The sequence below is a fragment of the Sebastes fasciatus genome, chromosome 2 (genome assembly GCF_043250625.1).
Source record: "Sebastes fasciatus isolate fSebFas1 chromosome 2, fSebFas1.pri, whole genome shotgun sequence".
Taxonomy (NCBI): Eukaryota; Metazoa; Chordata; class Actinopteri; order Perciformes; family Sebastidae; genus Sebastes; species Sebastes fasciatus.
The window spans coordinates 16,460,814-16,488,329 of NC_133796.1; the positions used below are offsets into that span (position 1 = coordinate 16,460,814).

General features: G+C 42.5%; 1 protein-coding gene across 4 annotated transcripts in view; it reads right to left on the reverse strand.

The window, feature by feature from the left end:
- The window catches only part of LOC141753401 (talin-2), a 116,005-nt gene that overhangs the window by 43,946 nt on the left and 44,543 nt on the right, over positions 1 to 27,516 (reverse strand). For all 4 annotated transcript variants that reach the window (XM_074612063.1, XM_074612053.1, XM_074612044.1 and 1 more), the window contains exons 3-16: positions 17,471 to 17,645; positions 16,483 to 16,580; positions 15,495 to 15,624; positions 14,959 to 15,111; positions 13,171 to 13,313; positions 12,904 to 13,031; positions 12,549 to 12,612; positions 12,333 to 12,437; positions 8,044 to 8,199; positions 7,073 to 7,174; positions 6,452 to 6,528; positions 636 to 816; positions 305 to 418; positions 10 to 118 (exon numbers count right to left, since the gene is read on the reverse strand). In XM_074612063.1, the coding sequence (XP_074468164.1) occupies positions 10 to 118; positions 305 to 418; positions 636 to 816; positions 6,452 to 6,528; positions 7,073 to 7,174; positions 8,044 to 8,199; positions 12,333 to 12,437; positions 12,549 to 12,612; positions 12,904 to 13,031; positions 13,171 to 13,313; positions 14,959 to 15,111; positions 15,495 to 15,624; positions 16,483 to 16,580; positions 17,471 to 17,606 (1,696 nt within the window). In that variant the 5' untranslated portion in view covers positions 17,607 to 17,645. The remainder of the gene's footprint in view (positions 1 to 9; positions 119 to 304; positions 419 to 635; positions 817 to 6,451; positions 6,529 to 7,072; positions 7,175 to 8,043; positions 8,200 to 12,332; positions 12,438 to 12,548; positions 12,613 to 12,903; positions 13,032 to 13,170; positions 13,314 to 14,958; positions 15,112 to 15,494; positions 15,625 to 16,482; positions 16,581 to 17,470; positions 17,646 to 27,516) is intronic.

Sequence of the window (27,516 nt, forward strand, 5' to 3'; positions counted from 1 at the left end):
GCCACTGACCGGCTGTGAGGTTGACAACGGAGGCTGTTCCTGCAGTGATGGCGTCGACCTGGGAGTGGATCTCGTGCTTCGACTCATCCATCTTGTTCTGGATCCATACCTTGGATGCCTAGGTACACACATCAAGAAACATTAAGTTTGCATGCATAAAATGCACCTAAACTAGCTGACATTCTGCAGATAGCACTATCATTTATCACTATGATTTTGTTGAGTGTTTCACTGAAATCATGCATTGAAAGTGATATAATACCATAATATTTGTAGAGAGTATGAGTATGTGACTGTATAGTACCATGTCCTGTCCGAGTGGCGGCAGGTTGTCGACCTCCCCGAGGTCAATCTGGGCCTTCTGCACTGCTTGCATACTGGTGTTGATAGTTCCCATCAGAGCCTGCTGTGCTGAACTCTACGCATACAGGAAAACAAACAGGTTCACAGAATGCAGCCTAGAGGGATGTAGGAACCAGCCACTAAGAGGGAAACAAAGGATGATGGTACACCTGTCTACTAGTGGTGCCAACCAAAACAAACTCTTGTATAAGTGGCATACACCTTTAACATGACTTCACAAGTCAATGAATACTACACAAATATCATACTGAGAGCCATTTTGCTGTTCTTACAAGCGGCGGCATGTGTCCGCGGTGCATCTGACCCATCGTGATCTGCTGTTGGGCAGATGGCATGGTGCCCATGCTGAGCGACTCTGTGCCAATGGAGCCGGAACGGATCACCCCCGGCAGCGCCACCGAGCCATGCTCCACCCGGCCCACACGATTAAACTGCTGCTGAAGGATGGTGGACCTGCAGGCACAAAAACAGGAAGTTAGTCCAGCATCTAGAAAGGTTAAGGGGATAACCACTTGTCTTTAAAAACACCTGACACCCTAAAGGTTTGATGTTTTTTTTCCCTCTGCATCCTTAAGCTTGTCCAAAGCATAGTGTAAAAAGAATCCGCTTAGAAAGTATTTAAATTGAGTATACCTGCCTTTAGTTACTCCTCTTTGTCTTTGTAGGGCAGTCGTGAAAGAATCATTAATTTTTTAGCGGAGTAACGTTTCGGTGAAAACAGACCTGGTCCTCTTTAATGTCTATTCTCAGCTCAACATCACAGATCTTATTTCCACCAAAATACCAACAATTCCCTTTGCGCTGCCTCATTTGAATGACACACCCATCCGTTTGCACCTTTTCACCACGCATGCTAAACTAGGCACAGAAATACTTAACAGAAAGCGTATTTCAAGGTAAAAAAAATCATGTTGTATTCCGAACTCTAGTCTTATAAATAATGCCCATAGTTTTTTCTTTAAATAAATAACCTAACTAACAAACTATAACCAGAACAAATACATCCAACATGCATACACAAACATGATACACAGATGCATACACAATGACACCATCAGCCAAATGGCTTTCTGATGGAGCAGAAGACAAATAACAAACTACAGCTGTATTGTAGTTATATATCAGAGACAAGCTGAAACAATGGCAAACCACATGCAGACAAGAACGTAAAAAAAAGTCATTTCAAAGAGGACAAAAAGAGAGCATGTTTCTAGTTCTTATGTGTGTGAGTGTGTTCATGGGAGAGATTTAACACAAAGCAATATGGCTTTGTTCGTTTGTGACAGTGGGCCACTAACACAAAGCAGACCGACACTGCAACTTCTTCCCACTGTGTACTTCTGGAAGACAAAGCTTTGTTTTGTTTTTCCTCAGATAAGGCCCTCCAGATTTTGGCTTGCTATGTGTTTGCAGTATTAAAGACTTTTGCCCTCGGCCCTGCGCACAAGCCCGGATAAAAAGAAAACATCCATCCATCTTCCATCCATCTTCAACCGCTTATCCGGGATCGGGTCGCGGGGGCAACAGCTCCAGCAGGGGACCCCAAACTTCCCTTTCCCGGGCCACATTAACCAGCTCTGACTGGGGGATCCCGAGGCGTTCCCAGGCCAGAGTAGAGATATAATCTCTCCATCTAGTCCTGGGTCTTCCCCGTGGTCTCCTCCCAGCTGGTCGTGCCTGGAACACCTCCCAAGGGAGGCGCCCAGGAGGCATCCGTGCTAGATGCCCGAACCACCTGAACTGGCTCCTTTCGACGCAAAGGAGCAAGGACTCTACTCCGAGTCCCTCACGGATGACTGAGCTTCTTACCCTATCTCTAAGGGAGACGCCAGCCACCCTCCTGAGGAAACCCATTTCGGCCGCTTGCACCCGCGACCTCGTTCTTTCGGTCATGACCCAACCCTCATGACCATAGGTGAGAGTAGGAACGAAGATTGAACGGTAGATCGAGAGCTTTGCCTTCCGGCTCAGCTCTCTTTTCGTCACAACGGTGCGGTAAAGCGAATGCAATACCGCCCCTGCTGCTCCGATTCTCCGACCAATCTCACGTTCCATCGTCCCCTCACTCGCGAACAAGACCCCGAGATACTTAAACTCCTTCACTTGGGGTAAGGACTCATTCCCTACCCGGAGTAGGCAAACCACCGGTTTCCTGCTGAGAACCATGGCCTCAGATTTAGAGGTGCTGATTCTCATCCCGACTGCGTCACACTCGGCTGCGAACCGATCCAGTGAGTGCTGGAGGTCGCAGACCGATGATGCCAACAGGACCACATCATCTGCAAAAAGCAGCGATGAGATCCTCAGCACACCGATCTGCAAACCCTCCTCCACCCGACTACGCCTCGATATCCTGTCCATGAATATCACGAACAGGATTGGTGACAAAGCGCAGCCCTGGCGGAGGCCAACCCCCACCGGAAACGAGTCCGACTTATTGCCGAGGATCCGAACACAGCTCTCGCTTTGGGCGTACAGGGATTGGATGGCCCTGAGAAGTGCCCCCCTCACCCCATACTCCCGCAGCACCCCCCACAGTATCTCCCGGGGGACCCGGTCATATGCCTTCTCCAAGTCCACAAAACACATGTAGACTGGATGGGCATACTCCCAGGCCCCCTCCAGGATCCTTGCGAGAGTGAAAAGCTGGTCCGTTGTTCCACGGCCAGGACGGAATCCGCATTGTTCCTCTTCGATCTGAGGTTCGACTATCGGCCGAACCCTCCTTTCCAGCACCTTGGAGTAGACTTTACCAGGGAGGCTGAGCAGTGTGATACCCCTGTAATTGGCACACACTCTCTGGTCCCCCTTTTTGAAAAGGGGAACCACCACCCCGGTCTGCCACTCCTTAGGCACTGTCACCGACTTCCACGCGGTGTTGAAGAGACGTGTCATCCAAGACAGCCCCTCCCCACCCAGAGCCTTCAGCATTTCTGGGCGGATCTCATCAACCCCCGGGGCTTTGCCACTGTGGAGTTGTTTGACTACCTCAGTGACTTCCACCAGGGTAATTGATGATGGTCCCCCATCAGCTTCCAGCTCTGCCTCTACCATAGAGGGCGTATTGGTCGGATTCAGAAGTTCCTCAAAGTGCTCCTTCCACCGCCCGATTACCTCCTCAGTTGAGGTCAACAGTGTCCCATCCTTACTGTACACAGCTTGGATGGTTCCCCGTTTCCCCCTCCTAAGGTGCCGGATGGTTTTCCAGAAGCACTTTGGTGCCGACCGAAAGTCCTTCTCCATGGCTGCTCCGAACTCCTCCCACACCCGCTGCTTTGCCTCCGTCACGGCAGTGGCTGCTGCTCTTCGGGCCCGTCGGTACCCTGCAACTGCCTCCGGAGACCTCCGAGATAACATATCCCGGAAGGCCTCCTTCTTCAGTCGGACGGCTTCCCTGACCACCGGTGTCCACCACGGTGTTCGAGGATTGCCGCCCCTTGAGGCACCTAAGACCTTAAAACCACAGCTCACCGCCGCAGCTTCAGCAATGGAAGCTTTGAACATCGTCCACTCGGGTTCAATGCCCCCAACCTCCACAGGGATGCCAGAAAAGCTCCGCCGGAGGTGTGAGTTGAAGATCTCTCGGACAGGGGCCTCCTCCAGACGTTCCCAGTTCACCCTCACTACGCGTTTGGGCTTACCAGGTCTGTCCAGAGTCTTCCCCCACCCTCTGACCCAACTCACCACCAGATGGTGATCAGTTGACAGCTCCGCCCCTCTCTTCACCCGAGTGTCCAAAACATGCGGCCTCAGATCAGATGATACGATTACAAAATCGATCATCGACCTTCGGCCTAGGGTGCTCTGGTACCACGTACACTTATGAGCATCCTTATGTTCGAACATGGTGTTCGTTATGGACAATCCATGACTAGCACAGAAGTCCAACAACAAACGACCACTCGGGTTTAGATCAGGGAGGCCGTTCCTCCCAATCACGCCACTCCAGGTGTCTCCATCGTTGCCCACGTGCGCGTTGAAGTCTCCCAGGAGAACTATGGAGTCCCCTACTGGAGCCCCATACAGGACTCCATTCAGGGTCTCCAAGAAGGCCGAATACTCCGAACTGCTGTTTGGTGCATACGCACAAACAACAGTCAGAGTTTTCCCCCCCATAACCCGAAGGCGTAGGGAGGCGACCCTCTCGTCCACCGGGGTAAACTCCAACGTAGCGGCACTCAGCCGGGGATTTGTGAGTATCCCCACACCCGCCCGGCGCCTCACACCATGGGCAACTCCAGAGAAGAATAGAGTCCAACCCCTATCCAAGAGTACGGTTCCAGAACCGAGGCTGTGCGTAGAGGTAAGCCCTACCAGATCCAACTGGTAGCGCTCCACCTCCCGCACAAGCTCCGGCTCCTTCCCCCACAGAGAGGTGACGTTCCACGTCCCCAGAGCCAGCCTCTACCGCCCGGGTCCAGTCCGTCGAGGTCCCTGGCCTTCACTGCCACCCGTGTGGCAGCGCACCCGACCCAAGCGGTTCTTCCTGCAGGTGGTGAGCCCACAGGATGGAGAGGAGGGGGGTGCCACGTTCCTTTTTCGGGGTATCCCCGGCCGGGCTCCGTGGCAAGCCCGGCCACCAGACGCTCGTTGACGGGCCCTCCGTCTGGGCCTGGCTCCAGACGTGGGCCCCGGGCTTCCTCCGGGCCGGGTAACTCCTCCTCTGCCTCGTGTCGTCATTGGGTTTTTTGTGAACCATTCTTAGTCCGGCCCCTCACCTAAGACCAATTTGCCATGGGAGACCCTACCAGGAGCACGAGGCTCCAGACAACACAGCCCTCAGGGTCATAGGGACACACAAACCTCTCCACCACGTTAAGGTGATGGTTCCCGGAGAGGAAAAAGAAAACAGAGGGGGAAAAAATACAATAACAATTGCAGTAAATTCTCTCTCAGTTTAAGGCAGGAAAGCAATATCTATTGAGGTTAGACAGGAAAAAGGGGCTTCAGTTAAGCCCTGAGAGTCCACTGTGGATAAATGAGGTAATACGTATCTAATCAGGAAGTGTTCAGATAGGGGCTTTTTTACTTGTCCAGTACAGCAAAATTTCCTCACATAATGATTATCGCTCAGGATAAAGTCCGACTGAGGAGGTGTTCATGTGGTGAAATGAGGTCCTGGGAGATGGATGTGTGAGCTGTGGTGGAGGGCGGTGTCGAGAAGGAAATTGAAAAAGGACCCAATCTGATATTGTTTTGTGATAAAATAATATGCAATAACTGTGTGCGCTGCTATTGAGTTCATGGACAAAACATCATCATACCTCAGTTTATACTCAACTATAACAGGATAAACCACTGCAGGTATAATGTGAACTATTGTAACTGGCTAAGCCTGATGTGAGCGCTTTGTTGCTATGGCAACAATCTGTTAAAAGGCCAGTTAGCTAACTATTTCAACTGTTTATCCATTACCTTTTTGGATTCTGGTACCATATTCTTAAATTGTTTCAGAACATCTTTAACGGTTTTAATGACCATTGGATTTATGCTGTTACTTTTTCTGTTATTTTCTCCCACACTTGGTGTGTTGTTGCTGTTGCATTCGCCATTTTTTCCTCTTTTGTGTAGTGCCTAATTTCACCCATAATGCATTGCACAACAGGCTCTCTGTCAGTCTTACATTAGTGAAGTTATAACTAAGACAAAGACTAGATAGGTCTGTTTTAATGCAACTGGCCCCAGGTTTCAACACGACTAAAAGTCTACATCCATACTAGCAGCTCTCTGAGGCTGTACTTGGGCATAGTGTTGCTTTAAGCTACAGTAAATATACTAATGGTAGCATGCTAACATACTTACAGTACTGATGTTTAGCAGTTATAAGGTTACCATCTCAGTTTAACGTGTAACATTTGCTAGTTAGCACTAAATACAAAGTACACTTGAGGGTTGACATGAATGTATAGTTTTGCAGGTCTTGAACCAAAACCCTGGACAAAATGAGTTATTACGGTTAATATCTTTTCCTAACACAATTTGTTTGTACGATATTTCATGACAATCCATCCACGGGAGCCATATGCTGCTTGCACGGCTGAAAGAGTCAAAACTCTATTATTAGTAATAAGTTAACTAATTTACATACTTTTTTGGAGATACGGATTCCTCAAGCATGGTTGACTCCTCATCGCCTTCCAATCCAAAGCGATCCTTGCTTTGCTTCTGCAGCAGAGAGAAAAATACACCAAATTTCAAAAGGAGCTCGCAATGATTTTAAAAAAAGGCAACCCTGAGGCTATCTTAAATGTCAGATTTAGCGCAACATAAAAAAAGCCCTGGGCCCAAATTCATCAAGCGATTCAGAGTAGGTAATTGGTCTCAGATTGACACATATTTAATTCTATTCTAGGCTTTGGATACACCAGATAAAGGTCATTTAAACTATTATTCAAGTCATGCTGCCCTTTGACAGGTGTGCAGAGATATCTTTTCAGGATTTTGAAGGCATTAGGCAAAGAAACTACATATTCGTCTCAACTTTCTTATCTGAGGAAAGAAAGAATGGAGACCCAAATGTGCACGCAGGGAAGAACTATATGAGTTCTTACAAGTGTACCTGTGCCACATGAGCACAGTTGTCTTGTATTGCTTTTTATTTAACTGCACCTGTACGACACAGTGGCCTGAGCATATCAAGCAACAACAGATCTGAGACTTTATTGATTCATTATGACTCATCTGTTTTCTCCGGAGATAAACGTCTCACCTTTTTGAGGATGATGTCGATGTAACCGGCAATAAGCTGAGAGATCTGTTCCCCTTCAGTGGTCTGCACCGAGTAATAGCTCTCCTGGTACTCCCCAAAGTCCTACACACACACAAACACACACAATCCAATCTCGAACATTCATTTTACACTGGGCTGTAAGGAAAGTAACCACTGCATTGCTTGTACTTGTACGCAGGCTGAGGATTTACTGGGAGGATTAATGTGAATAGTTGCAGATGAATACACATTGTGTTGGGTGACATCCAACTGCAGCAACATACTGAGAGTCAGATTAACCCAAGAAGCATGTTGGAGCAGATTTTATGTAGGAAAACGAGCAGAGAAAAAATACTTTTTAGTAAAAATCTGTACACCTATTATGGGCACACTTTATAAAATCAATGGGGTGGCAAGGTAACCCAGTCCTATTCACAACAGATCAAAATCGGACTCCTCCAACATGCGAACGACAAATCAAATCCATCAAAAAACACAGTCTAAATCGCAAACCACTCTGCTGAATTAACAGCAAGACAGGGAGAGAGTGTGTTAATGTAATAGAGACAGTACATCTACCAGATCTGCAAGATTAAATCCAAGTTGCTCATTGACTCTGGGTGCTGACACAAAGGAGGGATATTGACAGGGAAGACAAAGGAGCCTGTTCAATGACTGAAGTGCGCGAGGGAATGAAAGGACAGGCAGACAGAGCACTACAGTGATTGTTTTATGGCCACTGCAGGGAACAGTTGGGTTTACTGTGAGCTTGTCTTCCTTATTTACTACCAGGGATGTATAAGCTCAGTGTGGGCAGAATGAATAAATGATAAGACGGCTGAAAGCACAAAGCCAGCATTACCAGAACCTTGTGAATTCTTGTGAAAAAAGATTCAGAGCTTGTGCCTTTGTGATGAATCCTGGATCAGCGTCCAGTCAGATGTTGTGTGTTTTCTGTATGTGTGTCTTACCAGGGTGAAGCTCTTGGGCGACGCTGCCCACCTCTTCACGGTGGTCAGTGGCCACTCCTGAACCACATCTTTGGTCTTCTCCTCCACTCTCAACACAGACTCTTTGGTGATCCCCAGGAGTCGCGGCACCAGCTTGTTCTTACTCTTCATCTTTTCCTGCAAAAACATCCAACGTCATTTAATCCTTCCAAAAACTTTTTAAAAATATTCAACAGTTTTCGTAATTTTGCAACCATTATTGGATGACTGACAACAAGTCATCTGGCGATGGCTGACGATTTGTGCCAACACTGAACAGGCGTCAGCCTACTATCTTGAGTTTCAGTTAGAAATGTGAGAGTTTCTCTCGTACAGTCAGGCAGCAGCTAGTTCATTTGACAATCTTATCAGTACTGGACTATGTTTTTTTTTATTTTCAGTCACATGTTAAGGTCATAGTGGTCTGAGATTAGTAATGGACGAATTTAACAAAGCAGCATGGACACTGAGTTGCGTTTTCCTGTCAGTTGGAAGAGATCTGCAGTCTTTTCTGTGTATGTTTATGAAGCCCTTTAAAGAAAACTTTATCTTGTATCAGTTCTGCACTTAAGGAAATCAAACTGCTTCACAAGATCGCACGACTGGATTTCTCTGAATTAAAGTGTCAGTAGGCAGTATATTTGTGGCATCATTGGGCAAAAATCCCATAATAACCTTTCAGCATATTGTAATTCAAGTGTTCTGAGAGACAACTAGACTTTTGCACCTCCTCATGGCTCTGTTTTCAGGCTTTAAAAAATGTGACGGAAGACTTTGACCAATCACAGGTCATTTCAGAGAGAGAGCGTTCCTATTGGCTGTGCTCCGGTCATGTGACCGGTGCTTGGCGTTCTTTCAAGAGGTCTCAACATGGCTGCCGGGTCAAAAACTTTCTAATTTTACAGCTAAACAGTACACTACAAGATGATTCTGAAATAATTTGAGGCGAGAAATAGGCATTAACGTAACATAATATTGATTCATATTTGATCAGCGCTGCCTAGTTTAACCGTTTGGTCGGAGTTTGCGAGTGATTGACAGCCGGCTCTCATAGGCGGCAGATGGACAGCAGATCTCAGATCAGCTCTGACTGCTTGTTTTCCTCCGGTCTGTAAAATCTTGCAGATGGTATTAGGAGCACCGGAGGACACAGAGGCACATGATTTTTTTCAGGTTATCTGTTTAATGTACTACTGTCAGGATATGGCGACCGTTTTATAAAAATAACTTCATATCATATCAATCATATTTGCTCCAATCTCGCCTACTTCAGCTTTAACTCGGCAAAAAAGCAATAAACATTTAACTCTATTTGGATGAAGTAAACCTTATTTCTTTTTCATCATTTTTTTTTTTTTTTTATAGATATTTTAAGTTTACATAAGCTTTTAATCCACACCTTGTATTTCATTATTTATTACCATTTTGTGGTCTGTTTTCATCCTTTTAACCCTCGCTATCACTTATCATAATCCTGCATACTTGCCAGCACATTCATACACATGTTACTAATAGCATTGAGGACGCCTCTGACCATGATGAGTGCTGCTACTGATATTAATACTACTACTGGTGCATTAGCCTGCCTGCAGTAGTAGTACGACCATCATTACACACCAAAGTGCTACAAGTACTCTCAGTTTGACTGCTGGCGACCATGCACTGCTCCCTAACATCCACTAGTTTCAATTGAAGCTTTGTGTGTTTCAGTTTGTCTCATTTCATCTGTATTTATAACTGCAACAAATATTATCTCTGATTTTCATCGTCTAATGTATGGGGGGAGACAAACGGTTCACTCTCATTGAACCACATTGTCTGAATAAAAGCAGAATGAATAAAACCAACAAGACACCAACCCCCATGACGCAAACAAACCACTTTAAATGTCAATTTTATCCCCTTCAGCGAACAATTCATTTTCATATTCCCCGGCCTGCCGAGGGTATTACTTAAATAAAAGGCATTTAGAGAAAAGGACAGATTAACAGTTCAAGCAACAGAATTTAAATTCATAGGCCTCGCAGCTCGAAACTCTAATTTTGCCGTCACACTGATCTGCCAAGATGGGCATTCATGTGTCTAACCAGTTAGAAAACACAAAACTTTTCCCAGTTAGTAATTAAAGCGTTATGTCTTAATCATGTCTTTATCTGCCTGTCAGAAACCCTCAGCCTCCCCCTGTATATACTAAGCCTCTAATGTCATACTCCAGTCGCTCTCTGAGCCCACAGAACAGCTGTCTGCTTTTCCTTTCCCTTGCATGGACAGAGAAAGCGTTTCGTCGGCGAGCAGATGGACAGACCGTGATGGGCTGTGACGTGAGGGCAAAGAGGTGAGTTGTGTAAAAAGTCCTGGAGGGCCTGTAAACCCTCTGGGGCCTCCAGGGGTTATGGGTTAGGCACTATAGCCTGCATTTTTTCCAGGGTTATTTTTAAGATGTTTCCTCTCCACTGGATTACTCTCGAGGATGACAGAAACGACAACGGTGAGCAGATATGATGTCAAACTGATCAAGGGGAACACGGATCCAAGGCCAGGAGGTGGGATTTAGTTTAAGATTTGTGCGTTTTACGCTTAAAAGGAATAAAAGGTGAAGTAAAGTGTAGACTCGCAGGACTGTGGAATGTGTGAGCTACTGCAAATGACGATTTGATGAGGTGAGATCCAACCTAATCGAGGAGTTTGTGTTTTTTTTTTATACTTCATCTCTACCCTTATCCCCAGGTGCTGAAAGCTACTGATGAACAGCCAGGAACTGTCTGGCAGAGAGTCGGTAAAAGCCCCACAAGTGACTTTTTTTTCCAAGCAATTACCAGAAATGATCTCATTTTCTACGAGAGCTCAGCGATGAAGTCAGAACAGGCGGCAACTGGAAGGCAATTTATCGATGCAGACAGGGAAGTTTCCCAAAAAAAAATCAGCAAATTGCTCGTTTCGGCAGGCATCTCGCTGGCAGTTGGACTTATTTGGTAGAGTAAGTGTCCCAGGTTTGTGCCTTATGTCTCCCAGCCTCCCTCATTCACTCCACTTCCTCCCCACTCGCTCTGAAATAATCTTTAGTGGCACACTCCGCTGCACAGACAACATTTGGTTTCCTTCCAGCAGTGCGCGGAACTCCCCGCAGACGAGGTTCTGCCGGCGTTGTATTTGTAAGTGTGTGTGTTAGTGAATAAGTGAGACAGAGGAATGTGTGAGATGTATGAAGGACAATGTATGGCATGCATATACCTGGTTCCTTCCAATGATTTGGTCAGAATAGCTCCATAAAAAGGTTGGGTTTGAGTGAGTTTGAATAAATGTCATGCTATCCAATAAAGATGGACGACATGACTGCTCCCCAAAAGTGAAGCCAAAACATCTGGATCGCCCCCTGGTGGCTGGCTGCAGTATACATATATCACATTGTGAGATTTGAGTAGGGCATTTTCCCTCTTTGTTTGGGTAAGGAGCTTTGAAAGTTCAGGTGGACACAGACACCTGCTGGGTACTGCCTTCAGCCTCTTTATCCAGTCAACACCAAACCCAAAGAACAGATTTCACACTCAGGAGATAAAAGGCTCCGACTACATTTCAACCGATGCCAAAATCGGCTTCCCCTCTTTTCAGATAATCTAGAAAAAACAGGTGAAAAGAACTTCAGGCTAGATTGTATATGATTTTTTTCAGTGAATAAAATTGCGCAGTGGCACTTCATTAAAAGAGTGTGTTTTTATGAAGTCATAGAAATAAATATACACCAATCAGCCATAACATCAAGACCACTGACAGGTGAAGTGAATAACATTGATTATCTCGTTACAATGGCACCTGGTAGTGGATGGGATATATTAGAAAGCAAGTGAATATTTTGAACTTTGAACTTTGTGTTGGAAGCAGAAAAAATGGGCAAGCGTAAGAATGTGAGCGACTTTGAAGAGGGCCAAATTGTGATGCCTAGACGTCTGGGTCAGAGCATCTCCAAAACTGCAGCTCTTTTTGGATGTTCCCGGTCAACACTGGTCAGGACCTACCAAAAGTGGTCCAAGGAAGGAAAACCGTTGAACCAGCGACAGGGTCAGACCCGAGGCTCATTGATGCACATGTTGTCAGATCCAATAGAAGAGCTACTGGAGCTCAAATTGCTGAAAAAGTGAATGCTGGTTCCGATAGAAAGGTGTCAGAACACAGTGCATCGCAGTTTGTTGCGTATGGGGCTGCGTAGCCGCAGACCGGTCAGGGTGCACATGCTGTCCTAATGTTATGGCTGATCGGTATGTGTTACAGCTTACCTTGACCAGGAAGAAGGAGACGCCGTATGTTCGCAGAGACCGTGCCAGTTTCACATATTTCACTTTGGCTTCGATTTCTGTCATTTCTCCACAGTTTTTGTGATCCTGCAGGTTGGATTATTATACATGGATTCAGCATCTGAACAACTGGTGTCAAATGTGTTGAAAGTAAAACAATCAATATGTGCTTTTTCTAAAAGAACAAAGTGACCACACCTGGAATATTTTCTTCTCAGATCCTCTCTGCTTGATGTATTCTTTGGGTAGAAACTCCTTCAGGCTAAAAGAAATGAAACGAATAAGCTGAATTTCATACAAAAAGCATGAATTCATTTTTTCCGCTTCAGTCTTCAAACTCTAAAGAAGAATCAATCTCACAAACTCCCAAAGCTGGATTTAAATTATGAATACATATGTTTCTATCGGTACTCTCATGAAAGGTTGAACTTATTTAGCTTTATTCAAATCAAATGAGTTTATATCTATAATATTGAATATGGAGTAAAAAAGTGATATTTTCTTTAAAATGCCAAATTATTGAACAAATCTTCTTGTGGGATTGGACGCTTACTCTAAGAATCCAGGTTTGTGTTTGTGCTCTACATGAGGTCCAAACTGGATCTGGGCCTGAATGCCTGCGAACTCGCAGGCCTTGTCAAACGATACGGGGTGAGAACCGTTCAGGATGTCATCTCGAGCCTGAAAAACAAATAAAACCCTTCATAAATTGGGTAAAGGTAAAAAGAAATTAAAGTGGGGAAGCTTTATATTAAAGCTTCAAGTCAATTATCTGTAATCAAGTAATCCTGATCAAGATTATTTAGAGTGAGGGTCAGACCTGCACATAAAGCAGATTGAGCTGGACCGGGTCTCGGGAGTCCACGTTCTGGTCGGAGTAGAAGAACTTGCGTCTGAGCAGAAGGGTCTCGTTCTCGTCCACCCCCTGCTCTCTGAACGTCCTGCTGTGGTCCAGCCAGTTCACTGACAACACAAAATACAGCCACAGGAATCAGATTATAAAAAATATATATATGATGAATATCAATTAAAGTTTTTTTTTTTTTTTTTTTACAATAATCCAAACTGTGTGGTTATAGAGAAAGGATTTAAAAGCAATAAGGGATAAGAGAAATCCTTGTAATTTGGGTAGGGCTGTCATGATATCAGATTTTCACTACACGATTATCGTGGCCAAAAGAATTCACGATAAGGATATTATTGCCATATCTATAAAAAATAAATTAATAATAATAATAATAATAATAATAATGCAATAAGTCAAATTAGTTTTAACTTTGTTTATTGTGTGTTTTGTTTCTTTTTTTGGCAAATGAATTACACTCAAAATACGTGTGTAGGGAAGCGGAGAAAGATTAAAGAGGAGCTGGATTATTTACACAATATTATCATATGAGTATTATCAATATGAAATCAATATTTTATTTTTAAATATCACAGTTATCGTCAATACCAGTATATCATGCCACCCCTCGTAAGATCTGTAAGATCTTTATTATCGAGATAACATGACTATCAACTCCAAGCCGTTTCCATTAGTCCTCCATTCATTATCTTTTACTAAGGGGTAGAGATGGGACGATATAGGATTTTATCGTGGATCGCGATAAAAAAACTTGATCGTGATGAATTTCCATTATTGTGATAAACGTGAATATCCTCAGGAGTGACTTGAAAAAGGTCTCTAGCTCGCCATCATGGTAGAGAAGTGAAAAATTAAGCCTGATTTAAAAAAACAAACAAACAGGAATTATCATTAAAGAAAAAACAGACTCTCACAGTGTTGCTATGTTTTTGTATTTAATTTATCCTTTATTTATGCAGGGGGGCCTCATGATTTATGATTACCTTATTTAAGATTGATTGTATGTTTGCTTTTTACCTAAAAAGGATGTTCATTAAAAAAAGACGTGTGCCCCATCTGTCATGCAATAAAATCGTTTGTTCCTTAACAAAATGTAAGGTAAAGTGATTCCAGTACGTTTTAGTGCCATTTTAAGAGTTTTAAGCATATTTTGATGATAATTGGGATAATACCATGGATCACAACTATTTTGGCCAGAATAATCGCGACATGAAATGTTCAAATGTTCTTCCCGCTCTCTCTGTTTGCCCTGACGGCCAGCTCCATGAAAAGTCAAAGACACTCCAAAACTTTACACTGTGAAATGGTTAATGTTATGTGCGGACGTGTATGCTTTTCTAAATTTTGTCTAATGAGCGGAACAGTCACACTATGCTCCAGTGGCTCCAGTCAGCATCTACAGATGTCTGTAGGTTGACCAAAGGAAACATTTACTCTCAACCTTTGCTGTCATAGATGCCAAGCATCTTTTAGTTCAGTTTAGGCTGAATTCAATGTGGGACTTTCTGGTGTAAATAAGGGCTGAGCAAATTGTAGAGTGCAGCTTGGGGGGTCAAGAGATGCTATTAAATGACCACCATGCAATGAAAATAAAAATTTAAAGTGCAGGTCAATTTTGTTGAGAGGGAAAAACCAACGACCCATCAGAGCAGGCCAACAAGTGTCTCACATAAACACTTTAGCGAAGTTAATGCCCGCCATCAACTACACCATCGGGTCAAAATGTAATTCTGCTGGACTCACAGTCGTCGTCTGTGTGTAGTTTGGCTTTCAGCTTCTCCATCTTTCTCTCGTCTCGCAGCAGCGTCCTGTCTTTCTTCAGCGTCCCCATCCCGTCCTCTTTCTTCTCCTCCACTAGCTCCTGGATCAGAGAGTATTCCTCGTAGTTTGTGATGCCTGGAAGGGAAAAGGGAAGAAAAAGAAGGGGGAAAATTATCTATGATATCCCCCAGAGTCTGTTTGGATACATGTTTAATTTAACAGGATTATTTTCTTAATGAGTATCTCTGTGTTTTACATTCACATTTGCATGCGTTTGCAAAAGCTCTTGTACACAAACCGAAAACCTAATTTGAGTGATCAATCTGCATGCTTTGCACAGACAGTATTGGGAAAGCACTCATCAGATTCAAAGGATGTTTTAACACTCTGTGACACTGAACTTTAATGCATATGTCTTTAAAGACCTAATAAAGGGCAAGTAACAGTTAGAAAATGTGAAACCTATACAACACAACTCTAAAGCATGGAGAAAAGGGCTAGTAAAAGAAACAAGGTACCTATTCTACTGCATATAGTCACAAGCAGCTCTCCCACTGTTTTGGAGTCGTCCACCATGATAGTTTTAACTGCCCCGTCCAACATTTTGATTTTCTGGGGCCTCTGCTTCTTCTTGTATTCAAGGATGTCCTGCTCAAGACAAACGTTAGAGAGGAGAGAACAAAAAAAAAGAGTCAAAAAGGAGGAGAGAGGAATGCAGGAATTAAATGTAAGAGAGAAAGAGGGAGAGAGAGAGAGAGAGAGAGGGGGCTGAGAAAGTATCCGCTGAGAAAATGATCAAATGCATCCAGGTTGCGTGGAGAGAGGGGAGAATACAGGCCAGAAAACCGTATTTAACGGCTGCCTATCACAGCCCACTGCTCCCTTCCAATCACAACAATGAGGAGAGATTTGGTTCAGAATAATTGGTCACAGTCATGCCTTCCACCTGGGTCGCCTTTGGTGGATTTGAAGAAGAGAAACCATTAAGAGCTGCAGAACCAAACCCACAGATGTACTGAGAGGCAGCACTACACGACGAACCAGAGTCGCTCGGGCGTTTGGCAGCAGGGTTCAGAGATTGGCAGAGGATCTACAGCTGGCTGGAGCACTTCTTTACAGTCACTTTTAAAAGCTGCCTTTGATGTGCTCAATTTTTTCTTCATATCCAATTTCATCCTGAGCTTTTATTCTCTCATTCTGCTTCACTTCACTGTACTGCTGGGGCATAAATTATATCTTAAACTGTCTTTGTTCCCAGTTGATGGATTAATAAAGTATTTATAAATTAATTAAACTGTTCATATTTTCTCCATCATAAAGCACTTTGTTCATGATCTATTCAAATAATGTGCTATATCTCGGTTAGTAGTTGGCCATTAGAACATCTGGAATCATGCATGGCTACTAAAACAACGGCGATATACAGGATCTGCATATAAATGCACATTTTGTTTAGGATATGCAGAGTGTTTGTGTGTGTTGGGTAAAACAGGGTGATATATTTACCCCATTGCGGAGCATGTAGTAGTCCAGTGTCCTTCCAGACTCCAGCCAGATGCCTTTTCTGGGGTCTTCATCAGACAGAAACAGACCATAGTCTGAAGCTGGAGCAGAAAAAGCAACATTTTAGACAGGGCTGTACCAAAATGTCATTTTTTTTTCCATATTCAAAAATGTTATGATGTCATCACCCTAAAAATAATAAAAAATCTGCGAACAAAATGCTCAATTTGAATTAAGTGATTTATCCAATTAAATGAGTTAGTCTTTTTTTTTATTAAATCAACTTTCTTTAATGATTATAACTTGTCAGTTCATCAACATGGCTCACTCAACATCTGAGACACCCCCCAAAACGTCCCGTCAAAAAGAGTAATGTGTCAAATTATGATGTTTTGCCTTCTCTCGTCTAGTCTGTTAACATGGTGACGCAAATGGGAATACTGATGCCGTCAGGTGAAAGTGTAAAGTCTGACCCTGCCACCTCCTTCTGATCACCTGTATATGTAACGCAAGTAGGGAGAGATGGCAAGTTATGACTGATTGTGTCTCGGCTAAGTCACGTTGACAATTTATGACTCTACGGTCATCTAAACAGACAAAGATATCATGTAGTCTGATCCCAGCATAAGTTTATCAAACTTACTGTTTTACTGTTCTTAAATCTTTATTATGTTTTGTTGTTTTGTTTATTGAATTCCATGTTAATCCAATGTTATGTTTGCATCCTATGTTAATCCCATGTTATGATTGTGAGCCCCAAAATATCCTCCAAACAGTGAAGTTGAAGTATTAATCTCCCTACATGTTGGAATTAATTGTTAAGTACACAGTTATGTGAACAATAACAACAAACATATTGTGATTTTTCTGCTTTGAAAACTCTGAAAACTGACTAATCATAGTGCAAACACATCTCATCTGTCATCATTCCTTTGCTTCCCTGTTTCTATGACAGTTTACTGCCCATCCAGTGTCCTCTTATCATTCTCACCCTGTCCCGTCTGAGCCTCGGGGACCCTCTCTCTGATTATCCTGCAGGCGTCATAGACAGCCGTGGAGGGCTCAAACTGCATCGTCTTCACAACATTGCACTGGCGGATGCAGATTTTCAGCGACAGCACCACCATCTTGGCAGGCGGTGTGGGCGGGGGGGGCTGCAGCTACACCTGTGAGAGGACAGAGAGGGGAAGGACAGACAGAGCAGCAGAGGTTGAGTTTATTGTGTGGCACGAGGCCAGGAGGTTCAAAACTTGAGCACAGTGATGAAACTCATTGACTGTGATGAATGAGCCAGATGTTGGAGAAGAAGAATGACTTTCCTGTTGTTATAGAGAGGGCGCATACACTTTACACTCTACACATTTCATCATTGTGATTTTTGAATTTGAATACTAAAAGTTGCATTAATCCACTGTGGCATCGCTGCTATGCTTGATAAAACAGGTAGCATCTTTTTTTATTTTCCCCATTTGAAAAAGCACAAACTAAAGCCGTTTTTCTCCTCACACATCTGTGCTTTCTTGTAGTTAGGCATGCTGTTATCACGCACACACACAAGAAAAAAATCCTTTGGTTTGCACAGTTTCTCTTGCATAAACAATATAATTTTATGAATGCAAAGAAAGTGCTAATTTGTGCATAGCGAGGCCATTGTTATGCTTCATAAAACAAAAGAGCCGACTACAAATTTATCACTTTTTGAAAAACAGCCCATCTGGTCCCTGCTGGGGACAAAGAAAAGACTCTGAATATTTCTGAGTAAGAGACTTTAAAGGTCAAATAAAACAACAAAGCTACCCACAACTGGAGCTGGAGAGGCAACTCTCCACAATCTTTTTCACATGAGATGGGCGAAACAAACTTCTTCTTAAAACACTGCACTTCTGAAGTCTTTCTCAGGGACAAAAACATCAACTAAAATGGCTATAAATAGATATTTTTCTGTTAACAATGTATCAGAGGACAATGTGAAAACAATGCGACAATGTGAAAGGGGTTGCTTGCAGTTAGGGATGCACCAAGCTGACTTTTTCAGTCCCGATACTGATAGCAATACCTGGGCTTTGGGTACCAAAGATACCAGTGTTTAATTAAAAAGCTGTATGCCTCACTGTGTGGAAGTGACTGGGATCATTATTTTTTGTTTAAGGAAACATCAGGCTTGACTAAAACATTGTTTTCCTAACTTTGTAAAACAAAATGTAACAAATAAATACATAGTTACGGAATTGTTATTTATTATTAAAATAATAAATCGTACACCAGGCTCTTTGAACAGGAATTACAATTCAAGTGTACAACTTTTTAATGCACCAACAATTTGGTCAAAACTTCAACAGGAGTTAAAATTCCAGTACATAATGTATATAGTATACAGTATACATATAGAATTGAATTGAATAGATCAGCTCCATTGCCATCGATACCCGATACAGATATTTGAGACAGTATCGGCCCAATATCCGATATCGGTACATCCCTACTCGTAGTGATAAACCTACAGAGCATTATCACCTGAATCTGCACTAAATGGCAGACATATACATTTAGCGACCACCTGGTGAACATAGTATTAGCATTTAGCAGCAAAAGAGACAAATACTTCCCTTATTAGTCAGTAAAGACCAAAAACAGAGCTAAAAAGTAAGCTCGCCTCAGTAGTCGGTGTTACCGGTGTTACACGGTGGTCGGGTACACACCGATTACATTACGTACCCACCGTCGTTTTGCTTTTTTTACAGAAATAAAACCCATTTAGTTCATTTTGGCGTATCAGCGGCGTGTTATCAATACAAAGTTGGACGACGGATGCTACAAACGAACAGTGAATACATCTGCTCCGTACGGAGTCTCAGCTCAGAGTAGCAGTTGTCAGATTTCACACATGGGATGAGAGAGAGTTGACAGACAAGACGATGCAAAGCGAAAAGCAAAAGCGCCTATCTAGCAATATTTCAGATTTAAACCCAATGCTGTAACGTTAATGAGATAATTCGCAGTGAGGAGGACAAAGCGGTCACAGCCGGTGTGCACGGCGGACCGAAGAGGCCAGACACACAGCCAACCGACGTTAAAGATCAAATTAAACGCGCTACACATATTGACCGTCATTTGTTCTTGTAAAATGTCCAGTGTAATCGGTAACACCGGTGAAAATGTCCTCACCATCACATCGCTACTAAAAAGGAGAGTGAATATTGGAATATGGCCAGAAACACAACTCCGGATAACTGATGAGGTTTCTCTAGCTGCTGGATGTAAGCAACTGTTTTCAAAGAAGTTCACCATGTCAACTTAAAAGGGGATGTTCCCCAAAAATCGGTTATTGCAGGTTTAAATGTCAATAGAAATCAAATTTGACACTGCCGCGGTTCACAGAGATTAAATGCAGGAAGAAGACGGAGGAGAAGAAAGAGGTGACCTCCCTAACAGAGCACCTCCTGTCTGGGATAAATGGGACACACAGGGCTTCTCTGTGCCAAGGGGTCAAAGGTGAGGGGTCAGTCCGGGCCATGGCTGAAGTACACAGACGGCCCCTCATCCGCTCCGCTAGCTCCTGACCCTGACTCAGACGCTCAGAATCTGCTTCCTATGTGAGATGTGTTCACATACAGGAGTGAAGGTGTTCGTCTTGCACACAATGTTGACATTCCTCTGCAATATCCTGAAGCTGACTGTGATAGTAATAACTAGATATTATACAAGGATGTACAATAAGTTGCCATACGAGTTTATCTCTACCATGAAACACGATTAAGTCGAATATTAACAAATCAATTTAGGCGACCTTTCAAAGATGTCTGTAGCAGATCATTACTTTTCTCAGAATAATAAAATATTTTAATAACGGCCTTCATTGGTGCTCTACATTTTAGTGTAGCCTGTTAAATTGTCTCATTTATTGCTTTGGGCTCCGTCTCAATCAGTCAAGCACTTCCACAAACCTCCCGTTGATAGATGTTGGACCAAAGCCAAACACTTTTTCACAATCACTCACGCTGTCAGAGGCTGGCTGAGCTTTAAAGACGAACACCTTCCTAAAACAGATATGACCCGTTATTTTAGCGACCCCACACTGTTAAACCTAACCCGTCACAAAAAAAAAGGTCTCACAAGACAGAAAAAACTCTCAGCGATGCCCTTAGAAGACCAACCCAATATCTAATTCAGCGAATGAAAGCAACAAAAGCGACTTTGTGGAAACCGCCGGCTGATGGCTGACAGGGCTGAGGGTGATTTATGGACGCATTTTTGAAATACTACAAATCCTGTATCGTCCTATGAATCCACAAAGCATCGCCATCTGGTTCAAAGTCACGTTTTTTTTCCCTCCCTTATTCTGCTTTGATATGATCACAGACTGGAGCCTCAGTGGTCTGGCTTGTACCTTTGGGGTGGTATTTGTTCGCCTCAACAAACAGCATGTTCAGAACCACGAAAATAATGTGATATTCCTCTTTTAGACTGTAATCGCTGCAGCATCGGCCTCTCTAAGTCTGAAGGAGCACACAAACAGCAGGAAGTCGTAACGAGATAAGAGGAAGCAATGAGGAAAGAACATGGTAAACTAATAACATGATGAAATGGTTATCAGCGGAACAAACAGCAGGCTCGGCAGGACTACAGAGTCTGAACTATGGAGAAAGCCTATTTATACTACAAACACAGAAATCACTTCATGGATTTCAACATTATGCTACATCAAGGTTCAATATCTTTAACTTTGCTGCAATCCACCCCACCCTGAGGTGCCTTTTCATTTCACTGTAATTGTATTTCTGATAAGAAACCAGCAGATCTACAAGTTTATGAATATTTGACTTGTTTTTTTGCAACTATGTCCTTCCATCATATCCATGTAAGCCTCTTCCTGAATATTGATTTAATGCTAAAAGAACGTGATCATCAGGTGGTACAGCTGATAAGGCAGCTCCAACAGCTGCATACACGTGAGCATGTTGTTGACTAAGAGCAACATGTACGAGTTCTCTGTCATTGTTTGGTTTCTTTCATCACGATTTTTGTCACCCATTCAGAATCTTTTGAATGAGACAATACAGCAGCATACAGAAGAGTAAAAAGAAACTTTATACTGCACGCCAACGTGTCCCGGCCATTTGCTGTGTGCTGTATGGTCATAGCTTTTCTTTTTCCTGCCTAGGATTTGTTATTTTTACAGCTTTTACTTCTAAATCAGCTATCAAAAAGAAATACATTTTCAAATTATTAAAAGGACCAGTGTGTAACATTCAGGGGGATCTATTGGCAAAAATACAATATGATATTAATACTATGTTTTTTTTAGTGTATAATCACCTGAAAATAAGAATCGTTGTGTTTTAGTTACCTTAGAATGAGCCGTTTATATCTACATACGAAGTAGGTGCTCTTCACAGAGCCGGCCGCCATGTTTCTACAGTAGCCCAGAACGGACAAACCAAACTCTGGCTCCAGATAGGGCCATTTGCGTTTTCACGTCAGCCACTGTAGTTCTCCTACACACTTGCACACGGTTTCAATTGGTTGCAATCTGCAACCTCACAGCTTGATGCCACCAAATCCTACTTACTGCACCTTTAAGTGTAGCCTCAACATACTGAGAAATAAATAAGGGGTTCTATATGCACAGTAATTGCATTTATGATGGCTCTGCATATCATAAAACCAATGAGTTATGTGCTTTGAGGCTTTTTCAAGGAGAGAAAGAATACCAAAACAAGTGTTCGGTATCAATATTGATACAGGTAACCAATTTGACCATGAGCCCCCGCCAAAGGCCCTAAAGGCTGTTCTGCTCCTTCGGCCTAATTGGACCAAATTAGTTTCAAACATGCAGCTGAATAAAAATTTGACCAAAGTTGCCTCACAGTAGTGGAGCTTAAAACTGACAAAGCATAAGCAGCACGATGTTTGCACAGTGATGCCACGGGCTATTTGGCGGCCCAAATTCAGATTCATTTTGTAGGTGTACAAATATTACTTCACCAGCTCACACAAAATCCTTTTAGCAGTCTGAGCAGTAATATGAAAATTGATTATGTCACACTCAATGGTTTATTTATCCTTCCTTAAATGATGTTGAGCCCTGATGTGAATCCCCTGTGAATTATAATTTCTTTCACTGCACACAAACAACACATTCACACTGAGCATTGATTTGTTTCATAAACAAACACAGCTGAAGACATTTTCAACTTGTTAGCATCAAACTTTTAAACTGATTAAAAACAAATCACGTCCCACAAAACAAAATTATGTGCGTGATTGTGAGCATGACACTCCAATAAAGCCAATTAAAAAAACTGAAAGGTAAATCTCTCCTTCATCCTCCGTCAAGACAAAGCAGAGTCTCCATCGAAGCCGGATTACCACTAAAGCATCCCATCATACATTTTCCTTTCTCTGCGATGAGAAAGGATTTGCCGAGATCAAATGTGATTGTAAAGCCCCCAAAACACTTGAGCACAACCAACTCATTAGGCTGCTACCAAATCCAGTGTGGGAATACGGCTCCAGTGTGCATACAGTAGGAACAGACCCACCTTAGTAATAATCATGTGTGGACCTAATGCAATCTAACAGGCGGCACTCTCCAGTTACAAAATTGTATCCTAATGTTTTGTGTAAAAAAGAAAGTGCAGAAAATGTAAGAAAATCACAATAATAAAATAATATATAATAATAATAATATATTTAATATAATAAAAAGAGTAGGACATTCTTTAAAAGCATCTTTTCACCAAACCATATCTATAAGGAAGTATACTGTTAACAGAGCAGTGTTAATTTCGTTAAGAAAAACTATGACGGAACATGTTCATCAACAAGACAATGATGAGACGGCACTGGGGTCATTAAACACCAACGGTGATGATATCAAATATGCAATATCCTTGACGAAAAAAAACTAAAAACTACCAAAATCTATCTTTATTTTCAGCCCCTTCAACCATACCTTCCCCTCTCTCTGCCACTTTCTCATCCTGACAACTGTGCTACTATAAAAAGTTTGCAGGTTGGGTTCGGGTGGCTGATTAATGCATACTTTTGCATGTTGCAGGTGAGTGTGACATACTAATGAGCACATTGAGGAGGACTCAGAGTAGCAAAGCTGCATTCTTAATTATTCAACCTGTGTTTTTCATCAGATAATGATAAAGTAAAATTTTATGTGAAATAGGTTCAACTAAAAAGACAAAATTACTGGTTTTGGCGAGACTAGACTTATGAAATGTTCAATATAATCTGATGACTAAAAAGGACATTTTAATAAATTAAAAAACAGCAGACATAATTAAAAGACAATTATTTTCGTCGACAAACTATGAAGGATAAAAATGACTAAATGTGATTGAATAAACAAGTATTTTCGTCTAAAGACTAAGATTAAATCTAAAATAGCTGCCAAAATTAACATTGTATCAGAAGTGTACCAATACCATCTCTAGCATCAACACAAAAAGCATGGTCCATTTAAAAAAAAAAAAAGATCTGTGCAGGACTCTCTATAGTCAATAAAGAAAACCATGAATGTCTGTATAAAATGTTATGACAAACAATCCAATAGTTGTTGAAATATATCAGTCTGGACCAAAGTGGTGCTATTTAGCCACGCCACTAGCACGGCTAATTATATGTTTGAAGGGCATAATGTTAAGTCAATGTCATACTCAGATCTTACAGTATCTTTGGGTAAATGTTGAATGGAAAAATGCCTTTAATCCAATAACTCAAAATATATATATAAAAAAAAATGGCTCAATTATCCAATTCTGGATTTGGCACTGAAGGGGCTAAAAAGCCTATTCAGGTCAATTCAGACTGCTAAGTTGATAAAATTATGTTTTTGCAGTAGACTTTATGATAGTACTCTCCCAAGGAACAAAAAGCAAGCAGAAATACTACATGACAGGTATTTCTACATGAGAAGAAGCAGAGCTGCATTTTGAGAGAGGACTACAGTGAGCAGTGTAGTCTCACCTACAGCAGCCTGCTCCATCTCTCTCTCCATGCTGGTAAATCCATCTGGATGCAGGCCCATCTGTTTGCCTTCATGCTTTATTTACCTGCATGCTGTATCTGACTGCACGACCCATCCACCGGGGCGCCGTCAGTCTGCAGCTTTATCGGTCTACTTTACTCTTCTACCTGTCAGCTCGGCTCCTCACCATCAATGCCAAACAAGAAGAGGAGCAGTGATACCCTTCACAACATCAACAACCTTTTGCAGTCATAAGAAATCAATGCAGTTCTTCACATCCAAAGACTAAAAAATTAAACAAAAGCAAACCCGTTGAGCTTCACACACTGAACTGAAACACCAATGCATGGAAAAATAACACAGAGAAATCCATAATCATTAATACGCTGTCCACTCCCACACTGTAATACATGAGCACAAAGCATCTCCCTCCCTCCTGACTTTAAACCCAACTGCACCAGTTACACCTACACGCCTTTGATCTACTGCAGGCTCATATAACAAAGAATATTCAACAGTACCACTCCGCTGTAAGCAACATTTTTCATATGGTTTACACCACCGCAGCAGCAGCAGCTCATTCAGGGCTAACTGAATCATAGTGGACTGGCCTTTTGTTAAATAATTAAGAGGGATTTTCAGGAATATAGGATTGTGCATGGTGACTAGCCCTCATAAGTCATCATGCTCGATGCTTAGTTCACATGATGACGACTAAGCAAACTCCATGCGGATGAGTTGCGGTTGAAAGCTTGTGACAAACCAAGCAAATGGGCCTTGAGTTAAGAACTTTTGGCCATGTTAGCAGCATGGCAACGTCTGTCTGTTGGCCAGTCCAGTACTTGGGCCCAGAATGAAATATCTCAACGACTTCTGGGTGGATTGCTATGAAAGTTGGTACAGACATTCATGGTTTTCAGAGGATGGGTTTTCAGTGGGCTAACCTCCAGGTCTGAAAAGTGAAGCCAATGCTGAAGTGCCTTAAACTTGCATTCGTTCTAATAGCCAGCAGGGGGCGACTCCTCTGGTTGCAAAAAGAAGTCTGAATGTATAGAAGTCTATGAGAAAATGACCCTACTTCTCACTTGAATTATTACCTCAGTGAACATTGTAAACATGAGTTTCAAGTCTTCTTCAATACAGCATGATGTTCATTTAGTAAATTATGGTCCCATTTAGAGTCAAATAGACCATAAAGAAGGGAATGCTTTAGGAAGTGGCTACCTTGTGATTGACAGGTTGCTACCATGGCGTTGTCTGGTCGTTGTCCGATGTGATTTCATCTTACAACTTTAACCCTTTCACAGTGTGTTTTCAGTTCATTACATTTAATTATAACCTTTTATTACACGGCGTTGTTGAATACTCTATTCTGAGTGGTTAATCACGGCGTTCTGTGGCCTGCTATTTCTTTATAGCAGACCGTTACTATGGGCGCAGTTCTGAGGTAGCAAAATATTTCGGCAACTATGAGATGGATTATCATAAAATTTGGTCCACACATTCATGGTCACCAGAGGATGAATTGTAATAACTTCGATCCCCTGACTTTTCATCCAGGGGCATCATTTCCCTCTGTTCAATTTGGTTTATGACTAAATACCTGCAAAACTACTGACATTCCCATCAGCCTCTGATGTACTTTGTGTGATGTGCTAATTAACAAAGGTTAGCATACTAACATGCTAAACTAAGATGAAAATGCACAACATGATACCTGCTAAACATCAAAATTAACTTTCACATATTTCTGAAAAGGCAAAAACTTACAGCTGTAGTTCAGCACATATAAAGCCAGCACTAAGGTTCCCAACAGTGAAAGAAAGTAGCCTATAGATAGCAACCATGGAAAGAGTCACTGGCATTCAAGCCGCCAAGCCTGAAGGTGCTTTTTAGCCCTATATCATATTGATCCCACAACAAAAGGCACACACTGAAGACGTACATCTACCTGCCAAAGACATTGTGGTGGTGAGGTCACTACAGGAAAGTTGATACTGTACTTGTTATACTCCTTAACAACAGAGTGGCCTGGAGCAGCAGTGAGAGGGCACCCTGGATGTGTCATTTTGGAGGAGGTCAGACAAACTGACGGCAAAATCCACTGGAATGAATTTCACCATTTTAAATGATAGTGTGACTGGGCCTTAACTGAGCAGGTTACCTGCGCTCTCTGTAGTCTGTCAAGAATGTAATGACCTACCAAGACTGTTCCCTTTCTGGATGAGGGCGAGTCCCCATTCTACTGGAGCTGGGAAATATGCATTCAAGAGAACAAGTGTTGACAGATGTCAAGCAATGTGAGCTGCTGGTATAGTTTGTGCTGAGCATTGTAGTATTTAACTCAGCAGAGGAAGACAGAGGCAGCGCACGGAGAGCACCAAAGATTGAGAAAGCAGGGTACATTTTGTTGCTGTGCACGCACAGAATTTGATTTCATTTGGCCAAAACAGCCAGACAAAGGCTCATGAGATAAAAGGAAAATGAGACAGAGCACTGGAACATGTAGCTATTGTGTTCAATAGATCAATGAGGCAGAGCGGTGCCTGCTGGGAATGCCCAGGCCCGATTACAGTAACATGGCCTCTAATCCAATAATAGAACAGCCCACAAGTGAAACAGGCCAATCCTAGAGGAGCTCTGGACCGGGGAACATATTAAATATTTGGCCAGAGCATGTCGGTAGCCTAGTTTCGACACCAGGGCCAGCTAACACAGGCATCGTAATAATTAGTCCATCTGATTAGCATTTCTGTGTTCAAAGTCCAACTGAAATTGATTTTTTTTTTGTCTGCTACAGCATAGATACAGTATCTGCTCTGTGAATCACTTTTCCTGTTTCCAGACATTACAATTTTAAAGACCAAAGACCTTTTTACTTCCTTTTAAAAGAAACAGTGTGTAACATTTCTGAGGATCTATTAACAGAAATGGAATATAATCTTCGTAACTATGTTTTTATTTGTGTATAATCACCTGAAACTAAGAATTGTTATGTTTTCGTCTGCTTGGAATGAGCCCTTTATATCTACATAGGGAGCGGACCCTCTTCACGG